Source organism: Callospermophilus lateralis, chromosome 3 (genome assembly GCF_048772815.1).
Source record: "Callospermophilus lateralis isolate mCalLat2 chromosome 3, mCalLat2.hap1, whole genome shotgun sequence".
Lineage (NCBI taxonomy): Eukaryota > Metazoa > Chordata > Mammalia > Rodentia > Sciuridae > Callospermophilus > Callospermophilus lateralis.
The window spans coordinates 145,622,734-145,640,970 of NC_135307.1; the positions used below are offsets into that span (position 1 = coordinate 145,622,734).

Below are 18,237 nucleotides of genomic sequence, written 5' to 3' on the forward strand. Positions count from 1 at the left end.
TCATGTAAGATTATAACAGAACAATGTATTTCAAACGCTGAAAAATAATGGTCTCCAACCAAGAATACTGTATCCAGCAAAATTAAGCATCAGATTTGACAATGAAATTAAAATCTTTCACGATAAACAAAAGCTAAAAGAATTCGCTGCCAGAAAACCAGCACTGCAAAGCATTTTGGGCAAAATTCTACAAGAAGAGGAATTGAAAAATAGTGCCCAAAACCAACAGAGGGAGGTATCTCAGTAAAGGGGGAGGAAAACAACCAAAAAGTAAAAACTAGCCAAACTAAAATAAATAAATAAATAAACATGACTGGAAGTACAAATCATATTTCAATTGTAACCTTAAATGTTAATGGTCTAAACTCACCAATCAAGAGACACAGGCTAATAACCTGGATCAAAAAAACAAACCCAACAATATGCTGCCTTCAGGAGACTCATATGATAGGAAAAGACATACACAGGCTGGAGGTGAAAGGTTGGGAAAAATCATACCACTCACATGGCCCTCGGAAGCAAGCAGGAGTGGCCATACTCGTATCGAATAAAATCAACTTCAAACCTAAGTTAATCAAAAGGGATAAAGAAGGACACTATATCCTGCTAAAAGGAACTATTCACCAACAAGACATAACAATTATCAATTTATATGCACCAAATAATGGTGTAGCAACGTTCATAAAACAAACGCTCCTCAAGTTCAAGAGTCAAATTGACCACAACACAATAATTATGGGTGACTTCAACACACCACTCTCACCATTAGACAGATCCTCCAGACAAAAGCTGAATAAAGAAACTATAGAGCTCAATGACACAATCAATAACCTAGACTTAACTGACATATATAGAATATATCAACCATCATCAAGTGGATACACGTTCTTCTCAGCAGCACATGGATCTTACTCAAAGATAGATCATATATTATGCCACAGGGCAACTCTTAGTAAATATAAAGGTGTGGAGATAATACCATGCACCATATCTGATCATAATGGAATGAAACTGGAAATCAATGATAAAAGAAGGAAGGAAAAATCCTGCATCACATGGAAAATAAACAATATGTTACTGAATGATCAATGGGTTACAGAAGACATAAAGGAGGAAATCAAAAAATTCTTAGAGTTAAATGACAATACAGACACAACATACCGGAATCTATGGGACACAATGAAAGCAGTTTTAAGAGGGAAATTCATTTCCTGGAGTTCATTCCTCAAAAAAAGAAAAAACCAACAAATAAACGAACTCACACTACATCTCAAAACCCTAGAAAAGGAAGAGCAAAACAACAGCAAACATAGCAGAAGACAAGAAATAATTAAAATCAGAGCGGAAATCAACGAAATTGAAACAAAAAAACCATTGAAAAAATTGATAAAACTAAAAGTTGGTTCTTTGAAAGAATAAATAAGATCGACAGACCCTTAGCCAAGCTAACGAAGAGCCGAAGAGAGAAAACTCAAATTACTAACATATGGGATGAAAAAGGCAATATCACAACAGACACTACAGAAATACAGAAGATAATTAGAAAGTATTTTGAAACCTTATATTCTAATAAAATAGAAGACAGTGAAGACATCGATAAATTTCTTAAGTCATATGAGCTGCCCAGATTGAGTCAGGAAGACACACACAATCTAAACAGACCAATAACAAAGGAAGAAATAGAAGAAGCCATCAAAAGACTACCAACTAAGAAAAGCCCGGGACCGGATGGGTATACAGCAGAGTTTTACAAAACCTTCAAAGAAGAATTAATACCAATACTTTTCAAGCTATTTCAAGAAATAGAAAAAGAAGGAGCTCTTCCAAATTCATTCTATGAGGCCAACATCACCCTGATCCCAAAACCAGACAAAGACACTTCAAAGAAAGAAAACTACAGACCAATATCTCTAATGAACATAGATGCAAAAATCCTCAATAAAATCCTGGCAAATCGAATACAAAAGCATATCAAAAAAATTGTACACCATGATCAAGTAGGATTCATCCCTGGGATGCAAGGTTGGTTCAATATACGGAAATCAATAAATATTATTCACCACATCAATAGACTTAAAGATAAGAACCATATGATCGTCTCGATAGATGCAGAAAAAGCATCCGACAAAGTACAGCATCCTTTTATGTTCAAAACACTAGAAAAACTGGGGATAACAGGAACTTACCTCAACATTGTAAAAACTATATATGCTAAGCCTCAGGCTAGCATCATTCTAAATGGAGAAAAATTGAAGGCATTCCCGCTAAAATCTGGAACAAGACAGGGATGCCCTCTCTCACCACTTCTATTTAATTTAGTCCTTGAAATACTAGCCAGAGCAATTAGACAGACAAAAGAAATTAAAGGCATAAAAATAGGAAAAGAAGAACTTAAAATATCACTATTTGCGGACGATATGATCCTATACCTAGAAGACCCAAAAGGGTCTACAAAGAAACTACTAGAACTAATAAATGAATTCAGCAAAGTGGCAGGATATAAAATCAACACACATAAATCAAAGGCATTCCTGTACATCAACAACAAAACTTCTGAAATGGAAATGAGGAAAACCACCCCATTCACAATATCCTCAAAAAAAATAAAATACTTGGGGATCAACCTAACAAAAGAGGTGAAAGATTTATACAAAGAAAACTACAGAACCCTAAAGAGAGAGATAGAAGAAGATCTTAGAAGATGGAAAAATGTACCCTGTTCATGGATAGACAGAACTAACATCATCAAAATGGCAATATTACCCAAAGTTCTCTACAGGTTCAACGCAATGCCAATCAAAATCCCAAGGGCATTTCTTGTAGAAATAGATAAAGCTATCATGAAATTCATATGGAAAAACAAAAGACCCAGAATAGCAAAAGCTATTCTAAGCAGGAAGTGTGAATCAGGCGGTATAGCGATACCAGATTTCAAACTATATTACAGAGCAATAGTAACAAAAACAGCATGGTACTGGTACCAAAACAGGCAGGTGGACCAATGGTACAGAATAGAGGACACAGAGACCAATCCTCAAAATTACAACTTTCTTATATTTGATAAAGGCGCTAAAAGCATGCAATGGAGAAAGGATAGCATCTTCAACAAATGGTGCTGGGAAAACTGGAAATCCATATGCAACAAAATGAAGCTGAATCCCTTTCTCTCGCCATGCACAAAAGTTAATTCAAAATGGATCAAGGAGCTAGATATCAAACCAGAGACTCTGCACCTGATAGAAGAAAAAGTTGGCTCTGATCTACATATTGTGGGGTCGGGCTCCAAATTCCTTAATAGGACGCCCATAGCCCAAGAATTAAATACAAGAATAAACAAATGGGACTTACTGAAACTAAAAAGTTTTTTCTCAGCAAGAGAAACAATAAGAGAGTTAAACAGGGAACCTACATCCTGGGAACAAATTTTTATTCCTCACACTTCAGATAGAGCCCTAATATCCAGAATATACAAAGAACTCAAAAAATTAAACAATAAGATAACAAACAACCCTATCAACAAATGGGCCAAGGACCTGAACAGACACTTCTCAGAGGAGGACATACAGTCAATCAATAAGTATATGAAAAAATGCTCACCATCTCTAGCAGTCAGAGAAATGCAAATCAAAACCACCCTAAGATACCATCTCACTCCAGTAAGATTGGCAGCCATTATGAAGTCAAGTAACAATAAGTGCTGGCGAGGATGTGAGGAAAAGGGTACACTTGTACATTGCTGGTGGGACTGCAAAATGGTGCGGCCAATATGGAAAGCAGTATGGAGATACCTAGGAAAGCTGGGAATGGAACCACCATTTGACCCAGCTATTGCCCTTCTCGGTCTATTCCCTGAGGACCTCAAAAGAGCATACTATAGGGATACTGCCACTTCAATGATCATAGCAGCACAATTCACAATAGCTAGACTTTGGAATCAACCTAGATGCCCTTCAATAGATGAATGGATTAAAAAACTGTGGCATCTATACACAATGGAGTATTATGCGGCACTAAAAAATGACAAAATCATGGATTTTGCAGGGAAATGGATGGCATTAGAGCAGATAATGCTAAGTGAAGCTAGCCAATCCTTAAAAAACAAATGCCAAATGTCTCCTTTGATATAAAGAGAGCAACCAAGATCAGAACAGGGAAGAAGAGCATGAGGAAAAGATTAACATTTAACAGAGACGAGTGGGGTGGGAGAGAGGGAGAGAGAAGGGAAACTGTATGGAAATGGAAGGAGACCCTCATTGTTACATAAAACTACATATAAGAGTTTGTGAGGGGAAAGGGAAAAAAAAGGGAGAGAATTAAACCACAGCAGATGGGGTAGAGAGGGAAGAGGAGAGGGAAGGGGAGGGGGGATAGTAGGGGATAGGAAAGGTAGCAGAATACAACAGTCATTAATATGGTATTATGTAAAAATGTGGATGTGTAATCAATGTGATTCTGCAACTTGTATTTGGGGTAAAAATGGGAGCTGATAACCCACTTGAATCAAATGTATGGAAGATGATATGCCATGAGCTTTGTAATGTTTTGAACAACCAATAAAAAAAATATTTAATAAAAAATAAATAAATAAACACACACACACACACACACACACACACACACACACACACAAAAGATTATAACGGCACCGAAAAATTCCTATCACCCAGTGATGTTGTAGTCGCTGTGATGCTGAAGCAAAATGGATAACAACTCAGGTGTTGCTTTGGTGGAAGCAACCTACTGTGCTGCCAATCACATAAAAGCACAAACGTGCAATTGTGTACAGTATATAGTGCTCGTTAATGAGAATAATGCCTATGTTACTCGTTTATGTATTTCACTTTTCAGAACGTGTTCCTGTTGCAAAGTAACACACGATAATTTTGAACAAGCAGAAACCACTCAGCAACAGTAACAGAACATGGTGGAGTCCAGCATTAGGTGTGACTCCCCTGCCCCCCTCCAACCCTGTGTGCACTGTTGCTGCCCCCGATCCTGTGGGGCTAAGCTAAGGACAGAGCTCCTTACCGTGACTGGCATGGGTGTGTGTTGCACCTTCGGATCTGGGGCTCAGGGCGGCTGGCTTGAGGGCAATCGCTATCATTCACCAGAGTCGTGGTCTTATTAACTATCCGTGTGCATGACACGATGGTTCTGCGTTCCCCTGGAAACCAAAACATAGGGGTGAGAGAGGTTATGGCTGCACACATCTGGAGAGGCCATTCATTCACATGTACAGAGGAGTGTTTGGGGGCAATTGTTGATCAGTGGGTCCTTTAAAATGGTGTCATATTGGTAGTGTGTGTGTATGTGTGTGTGTGAGAGAGAGAGAGAGAGCGAGCGAGAGAGAACTGTCATCTAAGGGTTGAGGTGTATAAGACAGGTGGCAGGGGCAGTGTGGGACAGGAGAGGCCAGAACAAGATCAGAAAGCAGCAACACCCCAGATCAGCGGTGTCCTTGGAAACCTCTTGATACACTGAAGCCAAAGTTTTGATTTGGGTCTTTCATTTCCATCAAAGACTCATCTGATGTGCTGATCAGGGTGGCTGATGTGCAGGACACCCAGACTTGCATCCCCCTGGCAGGCATTCCAGGGCTGATCTGAACTTGTCCACTTAGACAACTGGTACACTTGTGCATCACGTGTTCCCTGGTAGTTTCGTAAACCCATTAGCCTTCCTTGGGTATTCCCAAAGCACCCTAAACACTGTGTGGCACAACTTTGTCAGGGAGGCTGAATGACTGGCAGTGAGGAGGGTGGCTCTGAAGCCAGGCTGTGCAGGTTCAAGTCCTGGCTCTGTCACGAATAACGTCATAGTGGATAATGGTCTCAGAAGTTGGCTGTCATGCTTCTGTGTCTTGGGTTCCTCCAGTGGGCTGCTTCGCCTAACCTCCTGATGCCTTGGGGTGCGTCATTGCTGTTAGAGTGAATTAACACAAATAAGGTACTAGAATGGAACATGTCAGGAGGTTAACACTTCATCTGCTATATTGCTGTCATCCTGATTATTTGGGAAGAGTGACAATAAAAGATTAATAGGGAGCCAGGTACAACTCTTCGGATCACAGATTCCTTGCAGGATGTCTTTTGGGGAAATCTGTCATGAAGGAATGAAATAAATATTATGGAGTCCTGAGTTTCACTGTGGGTTCCCACTGCCCACAACTGCAGCCTTGTGTGACTATGAAAGCTCAGAGCTCCTCCGGCCAGCTTCCAGGTTTGGCACCAGGTCTGACGACCGTAGGCAACTGGAAGTCATCAGTGTCATAAAGGCATTGCCATCAAGCCAGGAGTGGTGGTGACAGAACAGGTCTCCTGGCCCAGCAGAGCTCCATCACTGCTCCATCTGGGTGGTGTTCAGTGTGCAGTGAGCCACCCAGGAGGAAAGCTCTGGTTGCGGTGAAAGGTATAGGTGTTGGCTGCTGAATTTGGAGGTTGGAAGAGCAGCGGCTGAAGTCCTGAGGGAAAAGGGGGTTCTTGGGGAGAGATGCAAAGTAGAAGGACCACAGAGCTCATGGTGGACGCCCAAGGATACACCAACTGTCAAGGGCTGCTTGAGGAGGAGGCTGAGAACCAACTGGGAAGTTACCCAAGATGCACAGAGAGGAAATCACGGTTGATGCTGGCAGTATCTTATGGACTTAATCTAAATGCTGTGGCTCAATTTCCTACCGATGAAAAATGGATGAAGTACTTAGATGGTAAACGATCCTCTACACACTGGGTTTCTGATCAAGGGCATCTTGGCAGTCAGTAGCCATTCAGCATGGAGATAGGTGAGGCCATACCTGGGTTCTACCCTGCCATGACTGCCACCCAGAGTCCTGGTCAACTTTCTATCCTAAATCTGTGCCCATCAGAACCCACCAAACCTGTGTCCCATCTCTCGTGACCCTGTGGTAAACTACAGTGTACAAACGGGGCTGCTGGCTGAGAGTTCAGAAGAGCTTTCCTACTGCTCCTTCTAGAGGACCCAGTAATAAACAAAATGCCTTTTGCTCAAATCAGTTCTTGGAGCAGGACAGTCACTGGCTCATCCTGCAGTATCCATAATGGATGAGAGGGGCAATCATCTTTAGAGGTGAAGAAATTTAGGTGTTGAGAGGCAAGTCATTTGCTGAGGTAGGATGAGAAGCTGTGCAGTCAGCTCAGAATATTTTACCCAACCTGTAGGGGTTTGTTCTGTAGTGGGTTACTGAGGCAAAGAGCAAAGGGTATCTGGGAGCAGGCAGAGACGTTGTCTAGTGCCCTTCCACCAGGTGATAATAGTTGAAGGTCTATCCTGTTCATTCACAGGGTCAACCTGTCATACCTGTAATGCAGCCATGCACTGGCCTAATCTCTACTCCTAGGTCCATGCCACAGGGAAAGGAACAGTCTCCATACACTAATGTATGGGCACTGAGAAGGCCCTGCTCAAGTGTTCTGCAGACAGTTCTTGGTGGGACTTGGGTAAGTACCCATGGAAATGCAGGGACCTCCCCATGCTTTGAGTGCTGGCTGCACAGGCCCCTGGATCCACTCCTTCTTCATTCAGCACAACTGCACACCCCACCAGCCCACTGCCCGGCCCTCACCTCCTCCACACTGCACGCTGCACCCTTCCCAGCCGCTGTGGGTCCAGATGAACAAAGCGTCCTGTGGCTTTGCTGGTTCACTTTGATTTTCAGCGGTGTAGTTTACAGGAATGGTGTATTCGTAATGAATTCCATAATTCTGGTCATGAAATAACAGCACCTGGGTCAGTGGCAAAATAAAAGGCCATGTTGAAATGGACCAGGAGCCCACAAAGTTGCCAAGTGTGCAAACCAGGCCACCTTGTAGCTGTTTCTCTTCAAGGGGTAGAAAACAGGTTCAATCTAGGGGGTGCTCCTTTATCTCAACCTTGGATTCCTCAGGGCGTAGGGCAAATGCACATCATCATAGGGGACCTGTGTACATGAGGAGTTCGGGGCTGAACAATTCTAGATTCTTTGTGGCACTATTCCCAGAGAGCTGGTCCATTCAGAGCAAAGCCCATGTTTGCCCATGTTTCTACAATGCTGTCCTTGCACACATGAAAGATACACATACACTGCGTTCACCTAAAAGACATCTAAACACAGAGGATTACTCTATTTCTTTAAAAATGAGCACTGTGTCAGGCATGGTGGTGCCTGCCTGTAATCCCAGTGCTGGCTGAGAAAGGAGGATCCCAAGTTCAAAGCCAGCTTCAGCCATTTAGCAAGGCCCTATGCAACTTTGTGAGACCCTGTCTCAAAATAAAAAGGGCTGGGGTTGTGGCTCAGTGGTTAAGTACCCATGGATTCAATCCCTGGTATTAAAAAAAAAAAAAAAAAAGTATTGCTCTTTGTTTCTTTGTTCCCAAATCACTAGTCAGTGGTGTGTGTCAGCTGGAGCATTTGGACAGAAGACAGATTCAAGAGGTGCAGCTCCCAGTACCTGCCCCAGAACAGTTTTAGGAACATCTAGGACCAAGGAAGTGCTACCCTTCCTATTGCCATGGAAATGGTATGATGACTGTGCCCAAGGGGTGGCAGAGGTTTAGCTCTAGGGTTAAAGTTGACAGTGGGTGGAGGTGCAGGAAGGGATCCATAATATTTTGTGGGGACCATCAAGCAGGTCCGGGACCCTTATGCCCGAAGTCCTAGTGAGTGTGCAAAATGGAGGTATTTGTGCTTTGGGAATGCAGGTGGCAAGTCCTTAAGGCCAGCAGGTGCATTATTGGCTTTATTTCTCTAGACATAATGTTGCAAAACATGTCCTGGAGTAGCAGATTAAAGTGGCCTGACTGCAGATGATGTATCTTTAATCTAAGCTTGGAACCAGCAAATGCTCCTGGGGCTGAGCAGCTAGCAAATTCACTTCCAGCCAGAGAGGTTCAGGAGAAAAGCCAGCAGGAGCACAAGACAGGGAGTGCCTGGCCCACCTGCCTAAACTTGGGGTAAGCCAGGTCGAAAGTTCACCCAAGGAAAGAAGCCATCTTTCCCAAGCCTCTACTGGCTTCCAAGGCTGAGTGGGGGATGGGGTGGGAGTGCTAAGAGCAAACTCAACTGCATAAACATCCCCTCTCCAACAAACAGTCTTCAGTAATGTATTTGGAAAAATGCCTCCAGTTCAAAAAAATTCAAAAAATTGTTTAAAACTAGTCTTTAAAAGAGATCTTTATTATCTCAGTGTGGGAATAAGACTGGCAAATCGAAAATCCATATGAAACCAATTTCATGCAATTTTGTAGCCACGTATAATTTGTGTGTGCATGTGTATAATTGGTTTCAAATGCAGGTCCTTGAGATTCTGTGGGTGCTCCTAATTCTACAAGAAACATGCACATTCCAGTTTGGGGACCAGGGCTTTCTACACAGAAGCAAAGGGGTACCCTTCATTTCTAAATTTCAGAACTGGAAGTGGCAATTATTATTTCAAGAAAGAAAAGAAATGAATATTAAACAAGGGCTGGAACTTCAGCCACGCAGGATTTGCTGTTTCTGAGTTTTGTTTCTTGAGTTCTGAACGACGCCAGGCTGTATTCTTGCTTTAATGGGTGACAACCTGTTCAGTTTACAAAGCTTCTGGTAGAGAAGGAAATGCACTCATCTTGGTGCTTGCTAGAAGGAATAAACTCAGGGGCTAATGGGTGATGTTTGTGTTTGGATTTCATCCTGTCTTTTGCTTCCTCTCAACCCCTCTGAATACCTGCTTTAAACGCGGAATACAAGGACTTTGACTAGGGAACAATCTCAAAATAGAACAATGGCTACAGTGTGGGTTCTTGGGTTACAGAAACCTACTTGCAGGAATATATTTGAAATACATTTTGTGAGCTAAGAGTTGCACAGACAAACGCGGAAACCCACTGGCTTGTGTCTCATTAGAAACCGTAACAGGGTTAGTGCCACCATCATGGAGCAACACCTGCACTAGGTGTTGGTGTTCACAGCGGACTCCAGGAGGTCTCCGGAGTGGTTTCACCTAACCTTAAACAACTGTAGGTTGCTGGGGATCACAAATCAATGGGAAAAGAACTTCCAGTCAGAGACTCTGCTAGGCACTGAGGACAAATGTACTTTGATGACAGGTGCATAGGCTGCCACAAGTCCTGTTCTTTGGAAAGAGACACATATTCAGTAATTATGAGCTAGCAGAAGCTAGGCATGAGACTCCTAAACCCTGACATGAAAACAGTGGCATGAATTTCCCCATTTAAGAAGGTACAGAGCCAATGATTAAATGGCTTACATGGTGTCCCCTGGAAACAATAGGTAGGACACCCTGGTCCAGTACACAAGTTTCTTGAGACCCCCCTGGGAAGTAAATGTATCGACAGAACCCAATTCTCCTTCTCAATTCCAAATATTTATTACAAGCTGAGAGAGGCCAGATTGGACATTGAATTGACCGCTCATTTCCAAAAAGTAGTTTTCAACTGGAGGGCATCCTGTCATCTTTTCTGTTTTGGCAGTACTGGGGATCAAACCCAGGGCCTTGATGGTGCTAGGCAAGCATTCTACCACCAAGTTACTCCCCCAGCCCCTGTATCCCACCATCTGACATAACAATTTGCATGGGCTATCTGCTTCATGATGCCAAGTTTCCCTGGTTGTTACCCATGTGGAGGAGCATTTCCTGATTGGAGACAGCTCCTTTTGAAAAAAGGTAAATGCTCTGCTGGTGAAGACAAGGAGGAAGCTTCAAGAAGGGAATTCTGAAGCATGTGGTGGAAGGGATTAGTTAAGAAAAGACCCAGAAAGGAGAAAGGCCTGAATAGTCCATGGCCTCATAAAACCTGGGAGCTGGATGTATCTGCTTCCTTCAGGTTCTAGGAAGAAGTGGCCTGGTAGAATTTTTGGAGCCAGCATCTTAGGACAAAGGTGCAAGCCTGGCAAGTTACCATCAAATGCAGCGGTAATTTAGTTGGTCCCTTGGCAGAAATCTTCTCCCACAGGCCCCTTCTCACATAGCGGACAGTCGTGCCAGCAATCTGGAACTCTCCAGGGAGCTCTATCTTCCAGTCACTGTTGATGGATCTCTTACTGGAGTCTTTGAGAGCTAGAAAGGAAAAGGAACACTGAGGAATCAGCAGGGTGGAGGGATCCAGCCAGGCTTTAAAGGAACCTGAGTGCAGAGTGGGTCACAGGTCTCTCCCTCCTCAGGGGAAGAAGGGAGACCCACAATGAGAGTCCCTGAGCTCCCTGTACAATAAGAACAAGGGCTCTGCTCACAGAGCAAGCACTCCAGGCCCAAGGGAGGGAGAGCCCTGGGGCTGATAATATTCAGATACAAAAAGGAAGGAAATCATCCATTCATCTTACTGTTACCTACCTGGAACTTTCGTGTCAAAGCCAACTCAAATATTCAGGGTTGGGGGAGCAGTGGAGGATGGGGACATCCACAACCCATTATATTGTGCTAAACTGATGTGTTAACAGTTTTCTGAGAAATTAATTTTATTTTAATGTGTTCAAGGCTACAACATGTGTTTTGCAGCTTCAGCCAAATTCATTCATTCATTTAAAAAATTTTTAAAAAAATTAACATGTATTAATTATATGTGTTAATGGGGGTCTGTGTGATATTTCAATATATGCATACAACACGCACTGATCAAATCCAGCCACCCTTTATAAATCTGTCCCCTTTCCCAATCTCTTGTAATTGCTTATCTACATTCAAGTCATTTTTTTTTTAAGCTTCCACATATGAAAGAGAACATGAGTATTTATCTTCTGTGCCTGGCTTATTTCACTTACCATAATGTCCTCCAGTTCTGCCACTTTGCTGCTAATTACAAGCAAGAAATGGGCAAAGATATGAATAGACACTTCTTTAAGAAACATAAATGGCAAAAGATATGTGAAAAATGCTCAAAATCATTAGTCTTGAGGGAAATTTAGCTTAAAAAAACTACAACGAGAGGTCATCCTCCACCAGTCAGGATGGCAACTAGCAAAACACAAAAACCCCAAACCAAATAACAAATGCTGGCAGAGATGTGGAGAAAAAGGAGCTCTTACACACTATTGGTGGGAATGTAAATTATTCAGCAGTGATGTTTTGAAAACTAAAGTGTTTCCTCAAAAAACTAAAAGTAGACCCATCATACTGCTATTCCATTTCCTGGGTCTATATCCAAAGGAAATGAGGTCAGCATACCAAAGATACCCGCAAACTCACATTTACTGCAGCACCCCTCTCAAAGACAGAATCCATCTAGGTGCCTCAATGGATGAATGCATAATGAAACCTGGTCCATATTCACAATGGAATAATATTCAGATACAAAAAGGAAAGAAATAATCCATTCTTTCTACTGTTACCTACCTGGGTCCTTTGAAGGAGAGTAACCTAACAACTCCAACACCTCTTAAGGATTTGATACCCCCACCCTTGGCAACTCCAGCTGTTCACAGCTATGGGGGTGCTCTGGGGCTGAGCGTGGTGGAGGGTCCTGGGCTTCTGGTTCCCATATTTGCTAATTTACACCTCTGCTCAGTACAAGATGTGTGGGAAGAGACAGGGAATCCTCATGCTGCCAAGTGGTCACAGGAGCAAATCTGGTTTTCCTTTATCTTCTCATGTAGGTTTGAAATCCATATCCTCATGGGGAGAGCACTCTGATGAAATTCTATTTGTTCGTTGTTGTTATTTAGGAAAAAAATACCTGCAAATGACTAGAACCTACTCTGACATTTAGAAGGCGGCAAATGACAGGAGGTACCAGCAAGTCTTGGCCTCATTTCCTACAATGAAACTCCTAGGGCACCCTGTCCCGAGCCCACTCTCTCCGTATGTGAAGCTGAAACCCCTGAAGCTCAAAGCATCTCCAAGTCACTTTGGAACCCTACTCGGTCTACAGACAATGAATCCACATTCCACCCCATTCACTGTTGTCTGCTCACCAAGGACAGAAATCAAATGTCCATGTGCAATGCCAATTTTGGATAATGAGAGTTGAAACCAAAAAGGGGTCAGTTGATGCCAAATTCATCAGTCCCAGGCTGGGTTAGGACCCTGAGGTTAGGTCCTGCTTGGACTAGAGGCAGCTGAGGGATGCTGGGCAGACACTGGCTTTGCTTCCCTTGGTTCCAGGATGTCATGGTCCTGGTGCTAGTCCTGGCAGACAGAGAAGATGCGGGTGGAAGGCTCTTTGGTTGTAGGAGGTGCCAAGAAGCAGGGCTATGTTCCAGCAAAGAGACTTCCCCTGCTTCTGTATCCAGGGTGGCTGTGATGGCGGGTGGCTGAGGATTATGGGACTCCAGGGAAGGCTGAGGAAAGAGAATTCTATAACACTTGGAATTGAATCTGTTTCCCTTCAAGAAATCCTACTCTCACTTGAAATTTTCTGGCTACTCAAAGAAGGTGAAAATACTGGGGACACTTTTACCTTCCAATATGACCTCCAGCTAAACACCATTTAAGGAATACATCTTCTGGTTTAGCTCTTTAATATACTACTACCTATTTAATCTTCCCAATGAATCTGGATTACTTTCCTCACTTCATAGATGAAGAAATGCACAGAGAGGTTAAGCAAATTGACAAAGACACACAGGCTCTAAAGTTATAGAGATCAGAACCTAACAGGCCACGCCTGACACTCTTACTGCACTGGCAACTTTTAATTCTCATCTGATTTAGGTCATAGCATCAGACTAGATGTGATGATATGTGAGAATGCTGAAATGTGAGAATGTAAGACCTATTCTCAAGTAGAACAAATACCAGGCCCTAATTGCTACTGGCAAACTGTATTCTATTTACCCTTATCAAAATAACTGATCTCATGGATCTCCAAAGCTTCCAGTGAGCTAATCACCTAAAACATATTAGGTTATGTGAACTCATGGTGAATCCAGGTGAAGTCTGCGGGGGTGTTCACTGTTTTTTCAACCTCTCTGTAGGTTTGGAAAGTGGTTTCCCGCATATGCATGTACATATTTCATTTGAAGGGGTGGCGCAGGCTGGCGGGAAACAGACAAAAAACAAGGGGGCAGAGCCCTCTAAGAAACATTCAGAAAGAACAAGCTGGGGACACATGTGGCACAGCAGTGGCAGGCGCCTGCCAGTCCCTCACCCTTTCTGAGGGTTTCCTGGTGGGGGCTAAAGACAACAGCTCCTGCTTTCAGGGAGCTGACAGTACAGAAGGAGGCAGAAAACAGGTCAATGGAATGTGTCCGTCCTAACACAGAAGCACGTCCAAGGTCAGCAATGCGTGGGGCAGAAGCGTTGGAAGAATCACCCTTTGCCCTGAGCCTGTCAGACCAGAAGGGGGAAGAGGTACTGGAGAGTGTGGCAGGCCTGAGGAGGAGGCCTTGCTCCTGACACCCGGAGGCCACCAAGGGTTTCCCAAAGATCAGCTCCTGCAGCAGGGGAGCTGAAGTGAGAAGCAAACACAGGGGAAAGGGATGTCTCTCCAGAAGTCTGGCTAGGAAAAGGAGGCAAGCGATGGAGGGCAGCTGCACAAGAAGGAGGGAGAGATCACTGCTGTGAGAGGAGCAGAGGTCGCTGAACACAGGAGTCAGGCAGAGGAGCAAAATACCTCTTTGAAGCTGTGTGCTGCTCAGGACTATGCCTGGCCCACCCCGGGAACCCCAGTGCCAGAAGCTGGGGCAGCAGCTCTGCTGCTTGCCTGGACCAACTCCTTAACCCAGCTGATCCTGCATTCATCGATGGTCACCCACATTCACTGGCCAATGCTGGACTTCCTGCCTTGGCCCAGGCCTTGGGTGTAGAATCCTGGCCCTGACCTGTTCCTGTTTTAAGGCCATTTTGAGTACCTAGTATACTTATTACCCAGCATCTGTCTCTCTCCCTTCAAGGGAAACTCAAAATTTCCCTTGGGAATATGTTGTCTCTCTAGTTACGTGAGGCTGATTCTTAACTGCACCCCAGCTCCAAGTATGGGCCACCACCCAGTCCTAGTTGGCAGGACTGCTGTGCAAGGTGGACAGAAGCAGCTTTCTTTCCATAGTTTGCCTGTGGACTCAACGTAAGCCTGGATCTGCCACTACATGGGAAGAGGCCCCCAGAGAGGATGGGGTACCAGGATGGAGGCTATTTCCTGTGACATGACTACACGTCCCTGGATCCACCAGTACCTGAAGCAAATGCTCAGCAACTGAGAAATGGTTTGGCTTTCATGCGTGTTTCGGAGGTGGGTTCTAAAATAATGCTAATCGTAATGAGAGCAGAACAGGTGGAGAAAGAAAAATCACTGTAATGAATTCCTAGCAATCACTTAGTACTCCTTGAGACATGGAAGGCCTGGCACACTCTCATTGTTCCATACTCTCTCCTCTGGGCCTCGGCTCCTGCCCCAGCAGTGTCCCCCTGACAAGGCAGCTCTTTTCTGTTAGTTTTGTGTGCATATGTTCCCCGGTCCTTTTGGTAAAATGCTTTAAAGTGACTTATTGACTTGGAGAATTAAAACTACCCCACTTCATGCCAAAAGTCAAACATCTGCGAGGTCAAGAGTGGGAAGGGCTGGAAAAGGGCAGAGGGGGGCACACCTGGAGACAATTAGAAAACCATCTCTGGGACACCGCACAGAGGCATGAGGTTGGCGGGGGGAGCCCACTCCTGCCATGAAAGGCGTGGCTGTGGGGGAGACAGGGCGGCAGCAGCAGCCACAAGTGGAAAAGATGGAGGTGGAACCTGTGTGGACCTGTGCCTCAGCCCTTTGAGCACAGACCACGTCTTGCCTTCCCAAAGGGGGTGGGCAGAAGAGACATTTTAGGAGGTGGTCTATAGGGATGGGAGAAGCCACAGGTGTCTGGGTGGAGTCTGTGAATCGAGGAGTGACATGAAGGAGCCAGCCTATGGCTAATGGGATACCCTGAGGTATGCCTTGGCCACGGATGGAGAAGAACACAGCGAAATCTGCCTCTCTGGAAAAGATAGCTCCATGAAAGCACATGTTCCTACCAGATACGGAAATATCCTCACTCAGGAGTTCTGGTTATTCACTTGCCATTGGTGAACAGGAAGTTAGGAAGTTGGGAAGAGACTTTCACTGTTGACTCTCACAAGCCACCTGAAGTTCTGAAGATGACACTCTGCTTTGGAGGTGCTGATTGGCAGCTGCGGAGCTGGGGAAATCGCAACTCTTACATTTTCTGAAAGAAGGAAATCTGTATACTCAAGGACTGATAATGTAGTCCACTTGGCCCCACCTCCCCAACAAAGAGCTGACAACCCTCCCCTCAAGACTGTTGCTATTGATGACATTTGCTCATTCATTTCTCACTGGAAGGAAAGCAGGCAGAGTCAAAAGTAGGAAGTTGGCAGCTCCAAGAGATATAGAGATCACTTCCAACCCTTTCAGTGGGAGTAACTTAGTCAGCAAGATGTAAAATTTGCAAGTTCCTGTGGTCCATACTGAAAAATCAGAACTTTCCATTAAAATCAAGAATTCGGTGCCTGACATTATTTCAAAAGGGTGAGACTTCAGTCTCGGGATGTCAAGATTACTCATAACAGTGAACAAACAGGTCCAATGTGAAGTTCAATGGTGCAATAACTTGGTGAACTCTCACCTCCTGTACCCTTGTGCAAGAGCGAGGGCTGCTCTCCTTCCTTCTGAGAGCTGTGCAGAGCAGGCTTGGTTGTGCTTTCAAGGCACCTCTATTTGTGAGTCCTTGTGCATAATGTGTCCTTTTTCTTTTCTTTTTGTACTAGGGATTGAATCCTCCAGCACTTAATCACTAAGCCACATCTCTAGCCAGTTTTTTTTTTTTTTTAATTTTTAATTTTGAAACAGGGTCTCACTAAGTTGCCGAGCCTGGCTTTGAACTTGCCATCCTCCTGCCTCAGCCTACAGGCATGTACCACAGCATCCAGCAAGCATCCTTTTTCTTAAAGAAGACCCCCCACTTTAAATAAACTCGAGGTTCCACAATTTCCTGCCCCTCTCAATCCTTAGGCATCAATGGATACAGCCAAGTCTCCTTTGTCTGAAAGCACTTGAAATGCAATTAGTTTGCATTTGCAATCAGAATTTGGGGATCCAGAATAGACTTAACAGGGGTAGTGAAGATGATTACAGATGCTTTTTTTTTTTTTTTTTTTTTTCAGAGAGAGAGAGAGAGAGAGAGAGAGAGAGAGAGAGAGAGAGAAAGAATTTTTTAATATTTATTTTTTAGTTTTCGGTGGATCCAACATCTTTATTGTATTTTTATGTGGTGCTGAGGATCAAACCCAATGCCCTGCGCATGCCAGGTGAGCGCGCTACCGCTTGAACCACGTCCCCAGCCTAACAGATGCTTTTATATCGCAGGCAAGCAACAGAGTTCAGAACAAAGGCAATTCCTCTGGCCACTTGATTATATTTGCTAAGTCTGAAGTTCTGATTTGCTGGGGAGATTTCTCCTTGCTGCTTCTACCTGGGCCAGAGGTTAGATGTTTTAAACCACTGTCCAAAAAAAAAAATAAGAGTGCATGCTTTTGTGGATATTGCTCAGAAGCCTCTCAATGATTGGAAAGACTTTTACGGGGCACCATAAGGGTGGGATTCACACTTTCCCTTGAGACTATGGCTGAACAAAACCCTCTAAATGGCTGAGAATGCAAGGTCAAATGCTGAATGACAGGTCGTTTGGGGGCTCTTCTTCTTGGTGGACATTTATGCATCATTCCTGGATTTCCAGGCTCTACAGGGGAAGACAGTGAGTCATACTAGGGAGTAAGGAGGGGGCATTCCTCAGGGGTGCCCCAACAGAGCTGGCTGCTGGCAGATGTGAACACCCAACCTGCCCACATGACCTCCCTTGGCACCACACTGTGAAGCAGCTGGGGTGGGCCTCTCTTTGCTTCTCTCCCTCCTGAATTCAACGGGAAGACCTGACCCACAGCCAACCTACTTCTAATCCTGGCATCTAGTCAGCTCCAGCTCCTTTTATTTCTACTCGGAGTTCTGCCAGCTCTGTTCCTAGCTATGGATACAAACTGCAGAGGCATTTCCTGTTCCAGGTGGTTTTGAGCAGAAAGCCAGCCAGTGTGGGTTGAAGGTAGGTGGGGTAAAATTCTTCAGGAACTGCTCCCAGCAAATATGAGAGTAATTCAAAGTTATACTGGGTCGACTTCCAAAGCACCCGGCCCCGAGTGGAAACAAGGCTTGTTGGAATGAACTAAGTTTAGAAACATAACCAGCATGGACCACCTTCGGGCTTGCTCTTGTCCATGTGCCAGGCCCCAGAATATTGGGATTATGACTTTTTTTGGATAAGATAAGGGGACC

The 18,237-nt window shown here is 44.2% G+C and overlaps 1 protein-coding gene across 2 annotated transcripts in view; it reads right to left on the reverse strand.

Moving 5' to 3' along the window:
• Adamts17 (ADAM metallopeptidase with thrombospondin type 1 motif 17) overlaps nt 1-18,237 on the reverse strand; it is a 347,197-nt gene that overhangs the window by 59,718 nt on the left and 269,242 nt on the right. For both annotated transcript variants that reach the window (XM_076848849.2, XM_076848848.2), the window contains 3 exons: nt 10,894-11,051; nt 7,580-7,739; nt 5,029-5,164 (listed from right to left, as the gene is read on the reverse strand). In XM_076848849.2, the coding sequence (XP_076704964.1) occupies nt 5,029-5,164; nt 7,580-7,739; nt 10,894-11,051 (454 nt within the window). The remainder of the gene's footprint in view (nt 1-5,028; nt 5,165-7,579; nt 7,740-10,893; nt 11,052-18,237) is intronic.